Source organism: Hyaena hyaena, unplaced genomic scaffold, assembly GCF_003009895.1.
Source record: "Hyaena hyaena isolate Hyena2069 unplaced genomic scaffold, ASM300989v1 scaffold_1123, whole genome shotgun sequence".
Classification (NCBI taxonomy): domain Eukaryota; kingdom Metazoa; phylum Chordata; class Mammalia; order Carnivora; family Hyaenidae; genus Hyaena; species Hyaena hyaena.
Window position 1 is genome coordinate 250,106 of NW_024081756.1, and position 19,752 is coordinate 269,857.

Genomic DNA, 19,752 nt, shown 5'->3' on the forward strand with positions numbered 1-19,752 from the left:
ACCTCCGTCCTCCGTTGAGCATTTTGAAACTCCAAAGTCTCCTGATTTATATTTTACTCCTTCAGATACAACTAAACAACCCTCAACAAATTCAGGAGGTGAAACTGTTGAAAGAACCACACCGTTAGAAGAAGCTGCCGAAAGGTACTCAACACCTTCCGAAGGCGAGGTAGCAGAGAGATATTCCACACCCCCAGGGGAGGCACTAGAGAGATATTCTACACCCCCAGGGGAGGCACTAGAGAGATATTCTACACCCCCAGGGGAGGCGCTAGAGAGATATTCTACACCCCCAGGAGAGGCGCTAGAGAGATATTCCACACCCCCAGGAGAGGCAGTCGAGAGATATTCTACACCTTTAGGAGGAGAAATGGTTGAAAAATATTCTATTCCTACTGGAGGACCAAACCCTACTGGACACTTTAAAGGATACCCATCAAAAACAGAAAGGAAGGACAGTACACCAAATGAACATTTCCATACACCTTCAGAAGAGAGAAGTTCAGCTTATGAACTATGGCGTTCCGATTCATTTGGCACACCCAATGAAGCCATTGAACCAAAAGACAATGAAATGCCCCCTTCTTTCATTGAGCCTCTGACCAAAAGGAAGATATATGAGAACACAACGTTAGGCTTCATTGTTGAAGTTGAGGGCATTCCAGTTCCTGGTGTGAAATGGTATCGAAATAAATCTTTGCTAGAGCCAGATGAAAGAATCAAAATAGAAAGGGTGGGTAATGTGTGTTCTTTGGAAATTTCTAACATTCAAAAAGGAGAGGCAGGAGAGTACATGTGCCACGCAGTAAACATCATAGGGGAAGCAAAGAGCTTTGCCAGTGTAGACATAGAACCGCAGAAGGAAAGAGCGGTGGCTCTCCCACCTCCAGTAACACATCAGCATGTCATGGAGTTTGATTTGGAAAACACTGCATCATCCAGAACACCTTCTCCTCAAGAAATTGTTCTGGAAGTGGAATTAAGTGAAAAAGATGTTAAAGAATTTGAGAAGCAAGTGAAAATAGTCACAGTTCCTGAATTTACTCCTGATCATAAAAGCATGATTGTGAGTCTGGATGTTCTACCATTGAATTTAGCAGATCCAAGTATGGCTTCAAGGGAGGAAGACAACAAAGATTTAAAAATTGATTTAGAGGTATTTGAAATGCCTCCTCGCTTTATAATGCCTATTTGTGATTTTAAAATTCCAGAAAATTCAGACGCTGTGTTCAAATGTTCGGTCATAGGCATCCCTAGCCCCGAAGTTAAATGGTATAAAGAATATATGTGCATTGAACCAGATAACATCAAATATGTGATCAGTGAGGAGAAGGGAAGTCACACCCTTAAAATTCGAAATGTGTGTCCATCTGACAGTGCGACATATAGGTGCAGAGCTATCAATCGAGTAGGAGAGGCTATCTGCCGGGGATTCCTCACCATGGGAGATTCCGAAATGTTTGCTATGACGACAAAGAAAAGTAAAGTGACTTTAAGCAGTGTGAAGGAAGAATTGGTCCTAAAGAGCAAATATTCAGGCAGCTTTTTTGAATTTCAGGTGGTCGAAGGGCCTCCCAGGTTTATCAAAGGTATTTCTGACTGTTACGCACCTTTAGGTACTGCAGCTTATTTCCAGTGTTTAGTTCGTGGCTCTCCAAGACCCATGGTTTACTGGTACAAAGATGGGAGATTGGTGCAAGGTACAAGGTTTAGTGCTGAGGAAAGTGGCATAGGATTTCACAACCTATTTATAACAAGCTTAGTGAAAGATGATGAAGGCGAGTACAGGTGTGTAGCTACAAATGAGTCAGGAATGGCGGAGACCTGTGCGACCCTCACACTAACTTAGTTTCCCACACAATGTTTCAGTGCCTCAGTAATTATTAAATCGGTTCAAATGCTCCCAGATTTTCCAACCTGTATCAATCCAATAAATTTCCAAATAGGTCTACTACTCGATTTGAATTCAATATGTGGGAAACTCCTGGGAAAACAGGTTCTCTCTGGAGAAATCTCATGTTTGTAATACGTGTAAATATTCTGTCATCTACACTGTGGAACTATCACTGTGTCAACTATGTTGTGAATCATCAAGCACAATTAAATATCTCTGTGGCTACCCGAATGTTTGTACTGCTGCTTTACCCTCGTTCGTCCTCCGCAAAAGAGCCTCAGTAGAATGCATTCTCTTTTAGCAGATATGCTATTTAAGTAAAGTAAAACACAAGATGGAAGACTGTGTCACATGACCATGTGGACAAATCGGTAAGGTAAATCTCCCCTCTGCTCTATCAGTCATTTTTGAAATTATAACCCTTTTGCATTCACATCCATCCGTACTGACTTGGACTTAGAATAGACAAAACAAACAACAGAAACCAGCTTCAGCCGGTTGATAATGAATTCTATAATCTGTTTTATGTTGCAATCTTAATATCTTTGTTTGGCTCTTTTACAGATATTTTCAGTGTTAATATCCCTCTTCTTAAATATTTTAACTCTTGCTGGTTTTGAAGGGACCAATGGTGCTTTCTTTTTTGGGTAGAGTTCATCTAGACATTTGCAAAATATACAAAGAAAGATCTTTCCACTTTGGGGGACACCCCATTTTCTCGATTTTTAAAATGGCATCAAGTGTCAAATACAGCATTCGATATTGGCCTGGGGTGGGGAGTAGGCGGGAAACTACTATATTACAATTATACAGAAATTTTACTTTATTTTTTTAAATGTTTTATTTATTTCTGAGAGAGAGACAGACAGTGTGAGCAGGGGAGAGTCAGAGAGAGAGGGAGATACAGAATCTGAAGTAGGCTCCAGGCTCTGAGCTGTCAGCACAGAGCCCGATGTGGGGCTCAAACCCACGAGTTGTGAGATCATGACCTGAGCTGAAGTCAGACGCTTAACCAGCTGAGCCACCCAGGCGCCCCTATACAGAAATTTTAAACCACAGGCCAATTTCAGAATCTTTAAAATTAGAAAAAAAAGAAGGGGAGACATTTTTAGTAGTGAGCAATATGGTAATTTGTATTTCAGGTTATGCAAATAACAAGATATTCAGCTTTCCCGTCATTTTTACTGAATTTCATTTTTAAAACTAGAAATTCCTAAGTATTCAAATTTAGGATGTATATATGTTCCTAAAGTAACTTTGTTTTTCAAAATTGTAATTCTAGTAAATTCAAAAAATTCTTAACAATGTATCTATGTTATCACTGTGAACCTGAATCTTTGTACATAAGATGTAATAAATATTTAAAAATTCAGTTTTCTTAACTGAAAATGAAGAGTTGGACCAGAGGACCTCAGAGGTGATTGTTCAACTCTGTGATTCTGTGTGGTTCCAGTGATAACTTTTCTTGACACAGTTTAGGATAATTTTAGTTTTGCAACAAATGAGAAAAACAATAGAATATAGTACTGAAGTTGTGAATATTTCCTCTGTCTAACTCTAAATTACTTACTGTTACCTAATAGCTGTATTTGTCCCCTTCAATAACCAAGTGTTATATACCATGATCATATTAAACATATTGCTTTTAATTCTAAAAAATTAAACAATTTAAATTTAATATTCCAAAGAATTCATATATTCAATTCTATTTATGTTTCTTTCCTCTATCAATTTTTATCCCCACAGTAGGATTCCCTTAAACTCTTCCAAATTAAAGAAGCAATTGAGAGAATGTGCAGAATATAGATAGAGCAGTCAGGCTTTACATCCCTCCCTGACTAAGTCCTCCCCTCCTCCCACACACACCCCAAACATTTGTTTTACCTGTTTTGAGTCACCATAACTCATCCAGATATACTGTTGTGGAACAATAGTTTCTGTCTCAACCAGTGAGCACACAATATCTGTGGTACTAAGTATGGGTATAACGTATTATATCACATCATCAATCCCGGAAATAAAACTAATTCTATAGTTCAGGGACTTAGGAATTTATTCTACTCCTAGTTACAAAATGGATGTTTCAGTAAATTAGAAATTCAGATCGTGACAAACATGGCAATAGCTGGCACAGTGGCAAGGCAGTTCAAAATCTGTTTCAGGAAGGAAGGAAGGATGGATGGATGGATGGATGGATGGAAGGAAGGAAAGAAGGGAGGGAGAGAGGGAGGGAGGGAGGAAGGGAGGAAGGGAGGGAAAAAACATTTTATCGAATTGACAGGAAGGAAGAATTTGATTTTGCTCACTAGAATTCTTGTAGTCTCATATGCATTGAACATGAGGATATTCAGAATAACAATGACTGAATAAAGAAAAATAAGTCTTGGCTTACTTGTGGTAGATAATTAAATAGAATTTTGTTTCTGAGTCAATGGCACATAACAAAAGCCTGAAATATTAATTTCTCTGATGCTGGATAAAGAATTCATTGCATTACATGTACTAGAGTTTAGACATAATTATTAGCTGCTACTACTACATGTATTTTTAACTATACCTTTCATGTTTGAGCACATTTGAATTTTATTTACTGTATTTACTGAATTTTTATTTACTGAATTTTAACACCATGTTAGAAGGGAAAACAGCTGAAGATATTTCAACATATTAGTGAGTTGGGGTAATTTAACTATATTCACATTCATTCCCTTTCCAGGTATTTTGGGAGTTCAAGTGAAGGGCAAGTGGGTATGAGTAATACGTTACAAATTAAATGTAAAGTTAAGTGGTAGCCATTAGTGTATGAAATTAATCAATGGTTTTCTGGCTTACTAATTGAAAAAGTAAATAACTGAGTATGTATTCTACATGCTCTAGATAACGTTTACCAGGACATTTATAGTCAACCAACAGTCGAGTCATGCCTTCTAATCCTTCCACACCAGAACAGAAAGGAATTAAGGCCTGACTATATCATATGCAAGGCGAGTGAACTAATAAAATAATAATACTGCTTTGGGGGAAGGTAATAAAACTATTATTAACAGAGCTGTTCTACATTCCTAACAGATTTAAGGAAAGCGAATTCCTTGTTATCAAATTAAGCCTTTAATCCTGTCCTCCATGATTCTGTTTAAAGAATATCTGTTACTCACTCTTTTGTTTTTCTGTTCCATAAGGCTGTATAGGTATTTCTCACACAATAAAGTTCAATCCGGTTTTTAATGTTGGAGTTGTTTTCTTTTATTTCTGATTCTCTCATTTTCTTGACAACAAAAGCCTTATAAATCTTTGTTAAAATAATATGGCAATTTATATGGCAAAAGGCGGCCTGAATTTCTAGGAACCGAAAGAGGTGGTTCTCTTACAAATTCAAATTAAGTGTTTCCTGTGGCCTCTTATTTTTTTTTTTAATATTTTTTTTATTTATTTCTGAGAGAGAGAGAGAAACAGCGTGAACAGGGGAGGGTCAGAGAGAGAGGGAGCCACAGAATCGGAAGCAGGCTCCAGGCTCTGAGCTGGCAGTCAGCACAGACGCCGACGCGGGGCTCGAAGGCACAAACCACGTGATCATGACCTGAGCCGAAGTCAGACGCTTAACGACTGAGCCACCCAGGCGCCCCTGTGGCCTCTTATTTTTAAGAATAGCTTCAGTTTATAAGCAGGAACTGAAACAGAGGTTTTATTTTGGAAATCATCAGTCTTCACTTTGACAAGAAATATCATTCTTAAGAAAATTCTTAAATATAAAGAATTATCCTAGATCTTTTTAGAAATTGATTTAAATAATCCTGGATTCTTTTATTATAAACATACAAGCAGCAGTTTTTCAAACTTTATATCACAAAGAGAAACTCATAAAACAGCATTAAAATTTATAAACTCTAACACAAGTGATGTGGATTGAAAGTTGCATCGGCATAGTATATAATGTGATATCATGAGCTAAGGTTAAAAATTTAGAAATGTGCTTTTTGATAAATCTCAAGATAATCTAGTGGTTCCAGGAATAAAGCAAAAGGTGGCCACCAGCTGGTACATCATCCTTGACTTCTATATTTTTGTTGTTGTTAAATAAAATTGATAGTAAAATAATAATCGTTTTTCCCCATACAGAGTTTTCTAGTTTTCTTCTGTCTGCTGAAGAAGAAGGATTCCAAACCTATAGCTCTGGCCTTCAATTATCTAATAGGAAGGAAACACTTGAACCTTTGTCTGAACCTCCAGTTCATTCAACGAAATTTGATTCCAAAGAGGAAGGCCATGTTCCAGTTTTCATCAAAGAAGTGTCAGATGCTGAAATAAGCATAGGGGATGTGGCTAAACTATCTGTTACTGTCACTGGCATTCCCAAGCCTAAAATTCAGTGGTTCTTTAATGGAGTGATGTTAATCCCTTCTGCTGACTACAAGTTTGTTTTTGATGGTAATGATCATAGTCTGATTATTTTGTTCACCAAATTTGAGGATGAGGGAGAGTATACATGTATTGCCAGCAATGAATATGGACAGACAGTATGCAGTGCCTATCTAAAAGTAAGTTCTAAAGGAGAGGAGCACAAAGAGACAGAACCAGAACCGGTGAAAAAACTTCTGGACAAGTTTGAAGGTCCCTGTCCTCCTTACTTCATTAAGGAGTTCAAACCAATTCACTGTGCTCATGGGCTTCCCGCCATCTTTGAGTACAGGGTACTTGGAGAGCCTGCACCCACTGTTTTGTGGTTCAAAGAAAACAAACAGCTTTGCACCAATGTTTATTACACCATCATTCATAATCCTGATGGTTCCGGGACGTTCATCGTCAATGACCCTCAGAGGGAAGATAGTGGCCTCTATGTCTGTAAAGCAGAGAATATGTGGGGTGAGTCCACCTGTGCCGCAGAGCTGCTCGTGCTTCTGGAAGACCCGGATGTGACTGATGCTCCCTGTAAAGCAAAGCCCACACCAGAGGCTACAAACGGTTTTCCGCCGATGTTATTAAAGGATCCTGCCATTGAGGCATTTGACTCAGAGCAGGAAATTGCAGCTTTTGTAAAGGATACCGTTGTGAAAGCTGCTTTAATTGCAGAAGAAAACCAGCAGCTTTCTTATGAGCATATTGTTAAAACCAAAGAACTGAGTAGCCAAGTTACTTTAGTGGCTGAACAATTGCAATCCACAGTCACGTTGGAGCAGAATATGCCTCATGCAGACAGCACCAGGGAACTTCTTTCCATCGATGGCACTCTTTGTGTTCAGTCTCTCAAGGAACCATCTCGCAGTTTACAGCCACCGGTTGTCCAGGCCCAGAAAACCCTCCCCAAAGAAGATAGCCTGATGCTTCAAGAGCCAGAGTCACAGGTGGTCCTATCAGATACTGAAAAAGTCTTCCCAAGTGCTCTGTCCATAGAGGAAATTAGTTCATTAACAGTGGAGCCTCTGAAAACATTATTAGCTGAACCTGAAGGGAGTTATCCACAGTCTTCAATCGAAGCAGCTCCAGCCCATTCATATCCAACCTCTGTGGCTGAGGAAGTACTTTTACCAAAAGAAAAGACAGAATCTGCAGTGGATACTGGGCAAAGAGTGACTCAGCAAGAGCAGGAGGCACAAAGCGCTCCCATCCTGAGTCAGAGCTTAGCTGAGGGCAGCATGGAATTTCTCAAGGGTCCTGACGTTACAATCTCTGAGGTCAGCTGTGAGCGCCAGATCCCTTCAGAACACACCTGCTCAGAAGGTGAAATTTTGATGGAAAGTACAGATCAACTGGAAAGTGCAGTGCAAGATCTTGCAGACAGGACTGAGGAAGGCAAGTCCTTGAGGTTTCCAGTCGCATGTGAGGAAAAGCAGGTACTGCTCAAAGAAGAGCATTCTGACAACCTGGCAGTGCCCCTGAACCAAACCAGTGAATGTAAAAAAGAGCCCATGGTGATATACGGTGTGCAGGAGGTGCAGGGAAGTGACACTCTTTGTAAGGAAAGTTTGCTTTCCGGAATTCCAGGAGAAGAACGATTGAGCCTTAAAACTCACATCCGCAGGGCTTTGCAAGCAGCAGTGGCCAGTGAGCACCCGAGCCTTTTCTCTGAATGGTTAAGAAACATTGAAAAGGTGGAGGTCAAGGCCATAAACTTCACCCAAGAGCCCAAACGCATTATGTGCACCTACCTTATTACCTCAGTGAAGACTCTAACAGAAGAATTAACCATTGCTATTGAAGGCATTGATCCTCAAATGGCTAACTTGAGAACAGAACTTAAGGATGCTTTGTGCTCTATTATATGTGAGGAAATAAACATCCTCACAGCTGAGGATCCCAGAATGCAGAAAGGAGGCAAAATAGGCTTGCAAGAAGAAATGGGTCCTTTTTCAGATTCACAGAATGTTGAAGCAATCAGAGAACCAGAAGTTGAGTCTAAATATCTCGTCTCTGTGGAAGAGGTCAGCTGTTTCCGTGTGGAAAGTCAGGTCAAAGTTGCAGAGACCACACCTGTCCCTGATGAGGTTGCTTCAGCTGCTAGCCCTGATGAAAAACAGGATGAGACACCAAAGCCATCAGAGGAAAAAGGGAAGTCCCCTGGAAGTGGTACTGGGGAGGTTGACGTCGGAAAAGGACAGGAAGATGAGGGTAGCTTAGTCCGAGAGGATGATCCTCTCATTCACACGCCCTTGGTGGACACTACTGTGGAGGAAGGTGACCCTGTCAACCTCACGTCTTCCATAACAAATGCCAAAGAGGTGAATTGGTATTTTGAGGGTAAACTGGTGCGTTCAGATGAAAAGTTCAAGTGTTTACAAGATCAAAATACATACACGCTAGTAATCGACAAAGTAAATACAGAAGAACATCAAGGAACATATACCTGTGAGGCCCTGAATGAACACGGAAACACAGCAACTGCAGCAAAACTCACTGTAGTCAAAAGAGGTTGGATTTTAAGGATGAAGTGGGTTGCGCTCTAACACTCACTGGATCGTAATGTTTTAGTTTTCATCACTGAGTTTTCACTTACCTTCCTCTGCCAGGGTGCAATTTGTGTAGAGTAAGAGTGACATCACAGACATAATCATGGTTATTAATTCTCCTTTTTCCTTACTGCCTTGCAGGGTAGTACATCATCATCTCTACATTGCTATTTATTTTTAAAATAAAATGTGTTTTCATATTTTTCATGATACTGACAGGTTTTTTAGTTTATATTTACTTCAAAATATTTTAATAATATGTAACAAAAGCTGTCAGCAAACACCTCGCTCCTCTGAAATTGCCGGTCACATCCCTAAACTCAGAATAACCATGATTAATTGTCCATTTGTGTTTTTCATTTTTTCTTTTTTGATGTTGTTTCATTTCATCACTGTATGTAGTGTATCACATTTTGAAATGCTATTCACAGTGTTCTTAGCCAGCATGGTATATTTAAAGAATATATCATGTTATGCATGTAAGCCCAGAGCATCACCTTTTAATCATTTTTTTTCACAATTCACAGCAAAGTAACGATTGAAGACGTTAAAAGCTACTTATTATCTTCTTTTACCTTCAGCAATTGTTCTCATTTTCCAGTCACTTGTCTTAAACTGCTGCCATCCATCTCACCAATTTCAACTGTTTTACTTCATTAACAGCAACAGAAGTTAGAAGAAAACTGCGGAGGGCCCGGTAAGGAAACATGCTAATGGACTCTGCTTCCCTTTGCAGCTGCCCCAGTGATCAGAAGGAGAATCGAGCCCCTGGAAGTAGCTCTGGGCCACCTGGCCAAATTCACCTGTGAGATCCACACTGCCCCCAATGTCCGCTTCCAGTGGTTTAAAGCTGGCCGAGAAATTTATGAAAGTGACAAGTGTTCTATCCGATCTTCAAATTATGTCTCCACCCTGGAAATCCTGAGAACACAGGTTGTTGACTGTGGCGAGTACACCTGCAAGGCTTCCAATGAGTACGGCAGTGTCAGCTGTACAGCCACCCTAACTGTGACAGGTAAATGACACACTTCGAGGTGGTTGTCCTATTTCATACTATTGCCTATTTTGCTTTTTGTACAGGTGCAGGATGTCCTACCAACTGGAGAGACCAATAGCCAAGTTATAACATGGTGGCTAGGTACTGCAGAGTCTATGTGGGACAGGAAATCATTATTTAGAGTCATATTTCTAAGAGCAACTAAAGAAAAAAATAACATTATTTTGAAAACAACGTCAAGGAATCAAATGACCAGTGGCACCTGAAACCTTGGTTTTGGGTGTTATTTTGTTCATTCTCTTGTTTTAAAAAATGACTGGCATTGCAGAAGTGCCTTGGAAGTGCCTCATGGCCTGGCGTGGCACTTACTATGAAAAATTTCAGAATACTTTGGTGCTACTAAAAAATAAATAATGTCCCAATGTATTTAATCATTTGGAACCAGTTAACCAATTAAGAACAGAATTACAAACTGAAAAAAGCCAAAGCATAAGATGAAAGTTAGATCCTAATAAAAGACAGGGAGTTCTACAGGACTACACACTAGGATTTTCACCCTAGGCTTTCCTATTAATTTAAAAATAAGGGCAACTTATATAAATGTTCCGTTCTCAATTTCCTAATTGACCAACAGGATAGCTTCTGAGTAGTTAATGCTCATCGAGTGTTTGAATTCCCTCATTAGTGAAGGAAAGGAAAGGAAAGGAAAGGAAAGGAAAGGAAGGAAGGAAGGAAGGAAGGAAGGAAAGAAAGAAAGAAAGAAAGAAAGAAAGAAAGAAAGAAAGAAAGAAAGAAAGAAAGAAAGAGAAAGAAAAGAAAGGGAAAATGTGTAGCATTTTCCCTTTCTTTTCTGTCTCTTTTTCTTTCTCTTTTGCTTTCTCCTTCCAAGGGAAAGTGTGAATATAACCTATGGCTTAGGGGAGCGCATGGGTGGCTCAGTTGGTTAAGCATCTCACTGTTGGTTTTGGCTCAAGTCAGGATCTCAAGGTTCATGAGTCTGAGCCCCATGCTGGGCTCTCTACTGACAGTATGGAGCCTGCTTGGGATTCTCTCTCTCCTTCTCTCTCTCTCTGCCCCTCCCTCGCTTGCTCTCTCTCTCTTTCAAAGTAAATAAATGAACATTAAGAAACAAAAACAAAAAACTATGGCCTAGGGTCTAGGTAGCAATTATCTATGTTTTTGAGAGAAGCCATGCATTAAATATCTGGGTGAGACAGTCCCTTGGTCTTTTCCAAAAGAAGCCTGAGGGGAAAGGCAAAACCAGCCCATCTCTTTGACTTGGAAAAGTCAGGGTTCCCTGTAGCTTCCTCACCTCTGCAACTCTTTTACATATCAAAAAATCTGAAACTCAGATCCCTGATAACCCATCTAGTGGTTTCACTTTGTGATCAAAGAGTTTCCATGCAGCCAACTACATGGCAGTATTCTTAAGGACACTTTTGAAAACCTCTCCTCCCAAAGTAGGCCAGTTCAGTGACAAGACTAATACATGAGCTTTCAAATAATAAAAGAGAAAGATGGAGGAGGCGATTTTATTTTTAACTGAAAGAGATTCTTAGAGGCTTCCTTCAAAGTACACAATGGAAATGGGAAATTACTGGTATAAATATTTTTACAAACTTGAACTGACTTAGGGGATGAATTCAAAGTTGGGCCATTTAAGGATTTGTTGATGGTTGACATGAAGGTTAGAGAGAGTTCACAACACTAACTTGATGTTCTTATCACTTAATGTCCCTACTCTTCAGAAGAGTCAAGTACATTTTCTTTATCTTCTTTACACAGTCTTCTAATTCACAGAATTAAAATATTGGCTGAATTTCTTATCAGATAATTCAGACAACTAATCTACTAAAGTGGACAAATCTTTTAACAGTAATAAGTTGATGTTGCTGCTAGACAAAGCAACGTTTGTTCTTTCTTCTAATAGAGACATAAAGTGCTCTCTCACTCCTCTATAAAGAACTCACTCATCCCTTTCCTTGGACAAATCTTTCCATCTTATTATCTTATTTTAAACAATGTCTCATGTCTGTCTAAACATATAACTCTTCTTTTCCCTTTCTTAGAATAGTTACAAGAGCTTCTATGTGGACAAAATATAACGTTGAAAAAAAATTTCTTTTGCAGAGGCGTATCCACCAAGCTTTTAATCCAGACCTAAGTCCATTACAACTTTTGTGGGTAAGACAGCCAAGTTCCTCTGCACAGTGTTAGGGACCCCTGTGATTGAAACCATTTGGCAGAAAGACGGTGCTGCACTCTCGCCTTCCCCTAACTGCAAGATTTCAGATGCAGAAAACAAGCACATTTTAGAACTCTTGAATCTTACAGTTCAAGATAGAGGAGTTTATTCTTGTAAAGCTTCTAATAAATTTGGAGCTGACATCTGCCAGGCTGAGTTAATCATAATCGACAAGCCACATTTCATCAAAGAATTAGAACCTGTACAATCAGCTATCAATAAGAAGATCCACCTTGAGTGCCAAGTAGATGAAGACAGAAAAGTTACAGTTACATGGAGCAAAGATGGGCAAAAACTCCCCCCTGGAAAAGATTACAAGATCTATTTTGAGGATAAAATAGCATCGCTTGAGATCCCTCTAGCCAAACTAAAAGATTCGGGGACCTATGTCTGTACAGCTTCCAACGAGGCTGGGAGCAGCTCCTCTTCAGCCACAGTGACTATCAGAGGTAAGAAATGTGTGAATATTCTCTTTCACTTCCTTCTCTTTAAGGATGCTGCCGTAGAAAATCTTTGGTAAACAATGCAGCCCCTGCATTTTATTATTATTAAAATAATTTCATCCAAGAGATTGTTTGGGTTTGAGGAAATCTTGGCATTGTTGGATTTTATGTTTTCAATCATCTTTGGGAATCACTTTGGGGTTTTTTTTGTTTCTTTTTTTTTTAGTAGTTTATTGTCAAGTTGGTTTCCATATAACACACAGTGCTCATTCTATCAAGTGCCCTCCTCCATGCCCATCACCCATTTTCCCTTTTCCCCCACCCCCATCAACCTTCAGTTTGTTCTCATTTTGTTCTTTTAAAGCTGTCTGCCATTAACAAAGCTGGTTTAAAGTTTCTTCTAAGAACTTCGAGTGTCTAGGTGACCCTTGACTGTCTTTGATAAAATTGTTTTTTGTGGAAGTCGAGTTGGCTTGTGTGTATTTGTTTGCTTGTTTGTTTAACCAAGAGACTGGGAAAGTGTTTTAAAATCATGGAAACAGGGAGAGCTATTGAGTACACCATTACTCTTTCAGAAATTTCATTGACATATTTTATGTGGGTTGTGTCTTTTTGTTCGAATACGTCTACTTTTCTTTTGTGGAGTTTATGCTTCAGATATCTTTCCTTTTTCTTTTCTGTCAACTTCCTGTAGAGCCACCATCCTTTGTGAAGAAGGTGGACCCCTCTTACTTAATGCTCCCAGGTGAATCAGCGCGCCTCCATTGCAAACTGAAAGGCTCACCTGTGATCCAGGTTACCTGGTTTAAAAATAACAAAGAACTTCATGAGAGTAACACTATTCGAATGTCTTTTGTCAATTCTGAGGCTGTGCTTGATATTACGGATGTAAAAGTTGAAGACAGTGGCAATTACTCATGCGAAGCGGTGAATGAGGTTGGCAGTGACAGCTGCAGTGCTGAAATAGTTATCAAAGGTTTGTTTACTCAGAGTCCTTTGTTTTTCTGAGAAAAGATGTTCTTTTTAATTGCTGGTCACATGTTACTTATACAATGCTTTCATGCTTTTGTAGAACCTCCTTCTTTCATCAAAACTCTTGAGCCTGCAGATATAGTGAGAGGAACAAATGCCCTTCTTCAGTGTGAAGTCTCAGGCACTGGACCATTTGAAATTAGCTGGTTCAAAGATAAGAAGCAAATTCGGAGTAGTAAAAAGTACAGGTTGTTTTCTCAGAAGTCTCTTGTGTCCTTGGAGATATTTTCTTTCAATAGTGCAGACGTGGGTGACTATGAATGTGTCGTTGCTAATGAAGTTGGGAAGTGTGGCTGCGTTGCAACGCACTTATTAAAAGGTCAGTCCTTCAACATAATGATGTCTCTTTAATAAATTCTCAAGATAACTTTCCCAGCCCATGGAAGGAAAACTGGTACCTTCTCTTTTCCTAACCTTTGAAAAAACGTTTGACCTTTGGTTTAACCTGACGCCTTGGGGACAAAGCCAGTGACCTTCATCCAGTCTTTATTCTGAGATCACTAAATATTTAATCTCTGATAACAAAAGTGGGTTATGGGATAATCTGCTATAACCATTTTGTCACCTGGTAACCATGTATCTTCTGTGCTTCTTTCTCTTGGGTGGAGTTGTCGTTCTTCTTAATTTTAATTTATTCTTCTAATTGGCCAACACCATGGGATGGCAGTATTGGCAACATAAATGTAATCTAGATAAAACAACAACAACAACAACAACAACACTTAGATGTATATGGTGTTGAAAGGACTTGGGAATTGATCAGTTTTATCTGTTCTCTTTCTTTTAACTAGAACCACCCACCTTCGTAAAGAAAGTAGATGATTTTACTGCACTAGCAGGTCAAACTGTTACCTTACAAGCTGCTGTGAGAGGGTCAGAACCCATTTCTGTCACATGGATGAAAGGACAGGAGATCATTAAAGAAGATGGAAAAATCAAAATGAGCTTTTCTAATGGTGTTGCGACCCTGATAATCCCTGACGTTCAGACTAGTTTTGGTGGCAAATACACATGCCTGGCTGAAAATGAAGCCGGAAGCCAAACGTCTGTTGGGGAATTAATAGTTAAAGGTTCGTGTAGGAACAATTTTACTTAGAATCGATATTTCCATTTAAAGCGAAACCTTAATGCACTTTTTGGCATGCTAATCCTTTAATACCATTGTAGAACCTGCCAAAATCGTTGAGAGAGCAGAGCTGATCCAGGTGACAACAGGAGACCCAGCCACGCTGGAGTACACGGTCACTGGCACCCCAGAACTCAAGCCCAAATGGTACAAAGATGGGAGACCTTTGGTTGCTAGTAAAAAATATCGAATAAGTTTTAAAAACAACGTGGCCCAGCTCAAATTTTATTCAGCTGAACTGCATGATAGTGGCCAATACACGTTTGAGATCTCCAACGAAGTGGGCAGCAGCTCTTGTGAAACAACATTCACTGTATTAGGTTAGTATCTTCACAAGCCTCTGCCATGAGTTCTCTTGAAACCCCACAAATGAGCGACAATGAAGCCCCCGAGCACTTTTCCATGCTCATCTTTCTTCTCTTCTTGTGCCACGAACAGATCGAGACATCGCTCCATTTTTCACCAAACCCCTGCGCAACGTGGATAGCGTTGTTAGCAGTACCTGCAGGCTGGACTGTAAAATTGCCGGCTCCCTCCCAATGAGGGTGTCCTGGTTTAAGGATGGTAGAGAAGTAGCTTCTTCTGACAAATATAGAATAGCGTTTGTGGAAGGGACGGCCTCTTTGGAGATCAGCAGAGTAGACATGAACGATGCCGGCAATTTCACCTGTCGAGCCACAAATTCCGTGGGAAGCAAAGACAGCAGCGGAGCCCTGATTGTGCAAGGTGGGCCGGAGACTGTGCATTTCATTTTAATGTAGACGATGTTCCAGTTAGGGCTTCTTCCCTTAGATCATGCCTCTTAACTCTTAGAAATTCTTTCTTATACCCCTTCTTTAGAACCACCCAGTTTTGTAATTAAACCTGCATCAAAGGATGTTCTGCCTGGCTCAGCAGTCTGCCTGAAGAGCACCTTCCAAGGGTCCACTCCTCTGACAATCAGATGGTTTAAGGGTAACAAAGAGCTTGTTTCTGGCGGAAGCTGCTATATTACCAAAGAAGCTTTAGAAAGTTCCCTGGAACTCTATGCAGTAAAAACCTCTGATTCGGGCACATATACCTGTAAAGTCAGCAACGTCGCTGGAAGCGTGGAGTGCAGCGCAAACTTATTTGTAAAAGGTCCGCATTGTTTTCTTGATATCTTTGTGCTACCGTCATTAAAGGTTCTTTCCTCTTCCTCATGTTTCTTAATAACCTCCTTCCTTCCACAGAACCAGCCACGTTTGTTGAAAAGTTAGAGCCATCACAGCTGCTAAAGAAGGGAGATGCCACCCAACTGGCCTGCAAAGTAACTGGTACCCCTCCAATTAAAATAACATGGTTTGCAAACGATAGAGAAATTAAGGAGAGCAGCAAACACAAAATGTCTTTTGTGGAGTCCACTGCGGTTCTACAACTTACAGATGTCGCCGTCGAAGACAGTGGTGAATATATGTGTGAGGCTCAAAATGAAGCTGGCAGTGACCACTGTGGTAGCATTTTAATAGTCAAAGGTTTGTGTCCACATTGCCTCTTGTGTTACCAAAGTTGTGGCCCGTAGCATAACTTCCTCCCTTATTAACTCAAAATAATTCCTCTTCTACTGTAGAATCACCTTACTTTATCAAGGAATTTAAGCCAATTGAGGTGTTGAAGGAATATGATGTCATGTTGCTGGCTGAGGTGGCAGGCACACCTCCCTTTGAGATCACTTGGTTCAAAGACAACACAACGCTGCGAAGTGGTAGGAAGTTTAAAACCTTCATTCAGGACCATCTGGTTAGCCTGCAGATCCTCAAGTTTGTAGCCGCAGATGCTGGTGAATACCAGTGTCGGGTGACCAACGAGGTGGGCAGCATCACCTGCAGTGCCCAGGTGACATTAAGAGGTTAGTGTCAGTTCATATGATACACTGGCGCTTCTGCAGAATCAACTCTTCTTTAAAAAAAAAAAAAAAAATCCAGTTTTGCTGTCAAGCTGACATTGATTGAGAATTATTCTTCTATTAGAACCCCCAACCTTCGTAAAGAAGATCGAGAGTACCAGCTCCCTTCGAGGAGGTACAGCTGCCTTCCAGGCCACACTGAAGGGCTCCTTGCCAATCACGGTGACTTGGTTAAAAGACAACGAAGAAATCACCGAAGACAATAATACAAGAATGACCTTTGAGAACAATGTGGCTAGTCTGTATCTCAGTGGCATTGAAGTCAAGCATGATGGGAAATATGTCTGTCAGGCCAAAAATGATGCAGGAATACAAAGATGTTCTGCATTGCTCTCAGTTAAAGGTCGGTTTCAGAAAGTTTGCCATGGGTTTTCGGAACTAATGCAGATGTAAGCCGTTCAGCCGAGTGATTCACAACCCACACCTATCCCTTTGCTTTCTACAGAACCTGCAACAATCACCGAGGAGGCTGTGTCTATAGATGTCACCCAAGGAGACCCAGCCACTTTGCAGGTTAAATTTTCGGGGACCAAGGAAATTACAGCCAGATGGTTTAAGGATGGCCAAGAGCTGACCCCAGGCCAAAAATACAAAATCAGTGTCAGTGACACAGTCTCTATACTGAAGATTATTTCTACAGAAAAGAGAGATAGTGGAGAATACACTTTTGAGGTCCAGAATGATGTTGGGAGAAGCAGCTGCAAAGCTAGCATTAACGTATTAGGTCGGTATTGAAACGGGGCATCTCTGTGCTCCTCCATCTCTTACAGTTGCAGAGAAAATACAGATTGCTGGGTCGACCTAACTTTTCTTGTTGTTTTTTGCTTTTTCATTGCATAGATCTTATCATACCTCCCTCATTCACCAAAAAGCTGAAGAAAATGGACAGCATTAAAGGATCTTTCATTGACTTAGAATGCATAGTGGCTGGGTCCCATCCCATAAGCATCCAATGGTTCAAAGACGATCAAGAAATATCAGCTAGTGAGAAATACAAATTCTCTTTCCATGACAATACTGCCTTCTTGGAAATCAGTCAGCTGGAAGGTTCAGACAGCGGGACATACACTTGTTCTGCCACTAATAAGGCAGGACACAACCAGTGCAGTGGCCATCTTACAGTCAAAGGTTGGCATTTTTTTATCTCCACTTATCAAGAACTTCTTGCTCTCTCATTTCTTAATCCTCACCGTTATTGCTCCATTCCAAAATAAACCGTCCTTTCTCTTTTTCTTTGTTTTTCTTTAATCCCAGAACCCCCTTACTTTGTGGAGAAGCCACAGTCACAAGATGTCAATCCTAATGCAAGGGTTCAGTTAAAGGCTCTTGTGGGTGGTACTGCACCCATGACGATAAAGTGGTTTAAAGACAACAAAGAGTTGCACTCGGGAGCAGCTCGCTCAGTTTGGAAGGATGACACCTCCACCATTCTGGAGCTCTTTTCAGCCAAAGCAGCCGACTCCGGGACCTACATTTGCCAGCTAAGCAATGATGTTGGCATGGCAACCAGTAAAGCCACTCTCTTTGTGAAAGGTCTGATCTCTGTATACATCTCTCTTGCTTGTCTAGATTTTCTTGGAGGGAGGGAAAAGGCTTAAGAAAGTGAATTTGACCTTTGTTTTACATAAATGTTCAACATCACACTTTTTCCCCCCACTTCAGAACCTCCTCAATTCATTAAGAAGCCCAGCCCAGTATTAGTGCTGAGAAATGGAGAGTCTACAACATTTGAATGCCAAATAACAGGCACTCCTGAAATCAGAGTTACTTGGTATCTGGATGGAAATGAAATAACGGCCATTAAGAAACATGGCATTTCCTTCGTCGATGGTTTAGCCACTTTCCAAATTTCTAGCGCCAGGGTAGAAAACAGTGGGACTTATGTCTGTGAAGCCCGTAACGACGCAGGCACAGCAAGCTGCAGCATCGAATTAAAAGTGAAAGGTTCGTGACTGGATCTACTTTTCATTTTGGCTGTGCTGCCAGCCAGGCCCTGGGTCTTCCCTTGAGTAAGCCAGTCTCTGTCTTCCTTTTGAATCCTTAGAACCTCCCACCTTTATCAGGGAGCTGAGGCCCGCAGAAGTAGTGAAAGATAGTGATGTGGAGCTGGAATGTGAAGTTATGGGAACATCTCCATTTGAAGTCACATGGCTGAAGAATAACAGGGAAATCCAAAGCAGCAAAAAGTATACCCTAACTGGCAGAGTATCGGTGTTTAACCTCCATATAACCAAATGCGACCCTTCAGACACTGGTGAATACCAGTGTATTGTATCCAACGAAGGCGGCAGCTGCTCCTGCAGTACTAGAGTGTCCCTCAAAGGTCAGTCATACGCATGAGAAGCAGGCCACCACGTAGAAATTTGGTAATGCTCTTTAATTTTATGATTATGAGAAGTTCAAATATACCTCTTCTTTTCATACTAATCTAATCACAGAACCACCATCGTTCACTAAGAAGATAGAGAACGTCACCACTGTTTTGAAAACTTCTGCCACCTTTCAGAGTACTGTGGCGGGCTCTCCTCCCATTTCTATTACCTGGCTGAAGGATGATCACATTCTCGATGAAGATGATAACGTTCATATTTCATTTGTGAACAATGTGGCCACACTTCAGATCAGGGCTGTGGACAATGGGCACAGCGGGAGATACACGTGTCAAGCCAAGAACGAGTCAGGAGTTGAGAGGTGTTATGCTTTCCTTTTAGTACAAGGTTTGTAAGCCTTTCTCTTGAGAACCTAGTCTGTGGGGACCATTTCATAAGCACACCTTCGTTCTAGAAGAATTATCAATGCAACTAATTTGCATTTTAATTCTTACTCCAGAACCTGCTCAAATCCTAGAGAAAGCTAAATCTGTTGACGTTACTGAGAAAGACCCAGTCACGCTGGAGTGTGTTGTGGCTGGAACACCAGAACTCAAAGTGAAGTGGCTCAAAGACGGAAAACAAATTGTGCCCAGTAGATACTTTTCGATGAGTTTTGAAAATAATGTGGCCAGTTTTAGGATTCAGTCAGTAATGAAGCAAGACAGTGGTCAGTATACTTTCAAGGTGGAAAATGACTTTGGAAGCAGTAGCTGTGACGCCTACCTGAGAGTGCTAGGTTCGTATTTTGGCCCTAGTTGGCTTCCCTTCCTTATTTCTA

At 40.6% G+C, this 19,752-nt stretch overlaps 1 protein-coding gene across 1 annotated transcript in view; it reads left to right on the forward strand.

The window, feature by feature from the left end:
• The window catches only part of TTN (titin), a 274,001-nt gene that overhangs the window by 57,633 nt on the left and 196,616 nt on the right, over nucleotides 1-19,752 (forward strand). The window contains 19 exon segments of the mRNA XM_039222380.1: nucleotides 6,011-8,797; nucleotides 9,572-9,850; nucleotides 11,963-12,526; nucleotides 13,215-13,496; nucleotides 13,593-13,871; nucleotides 14,344-14,622; nucleotides 14,720-14,998; nucleotides 15,117-15,404; nucleotides 15,519-15,797; nucleotides 15,890-16,171; nucleotides 16,267-16,545; nucleotides 16,667-16,945; nucleotides 17,048-17,326; nucleotides 17,443-17,730; nucleotides 17,857-18,135; nucleotides 18,265-18,546; nucleotides 18,647-18,925; nucleotides 19,041-19,319; nucleotides 19,432-19,710. Coding sequence (XP_039078311.1) covers nucleotides 6,011-8,797; nucleotides 9,572-9,850; nucleotides 11,963-12,526; nucleotides 13,215-13,496; nucleotides 13,593-13,871; nucleotides 14,344-14,622; nucleotides 14,720-14,998; nucleotides 15,117-15,404; nucleotides 15,519-15,797; nucleotides 15,890-16,171; nucleotides 16,267-16,545; nucleotides 16,667-16,945; nucleotides 17,048-17,326; nucleotides 17,443-17,730; nucleotides 17,857-18,135; nucleotides 18,265-18,546; nucleotides 18,647-18,925; nucleotides 19,041-19,319; nucleotides 19,432-19,710 — 8,121 coding nt within the window.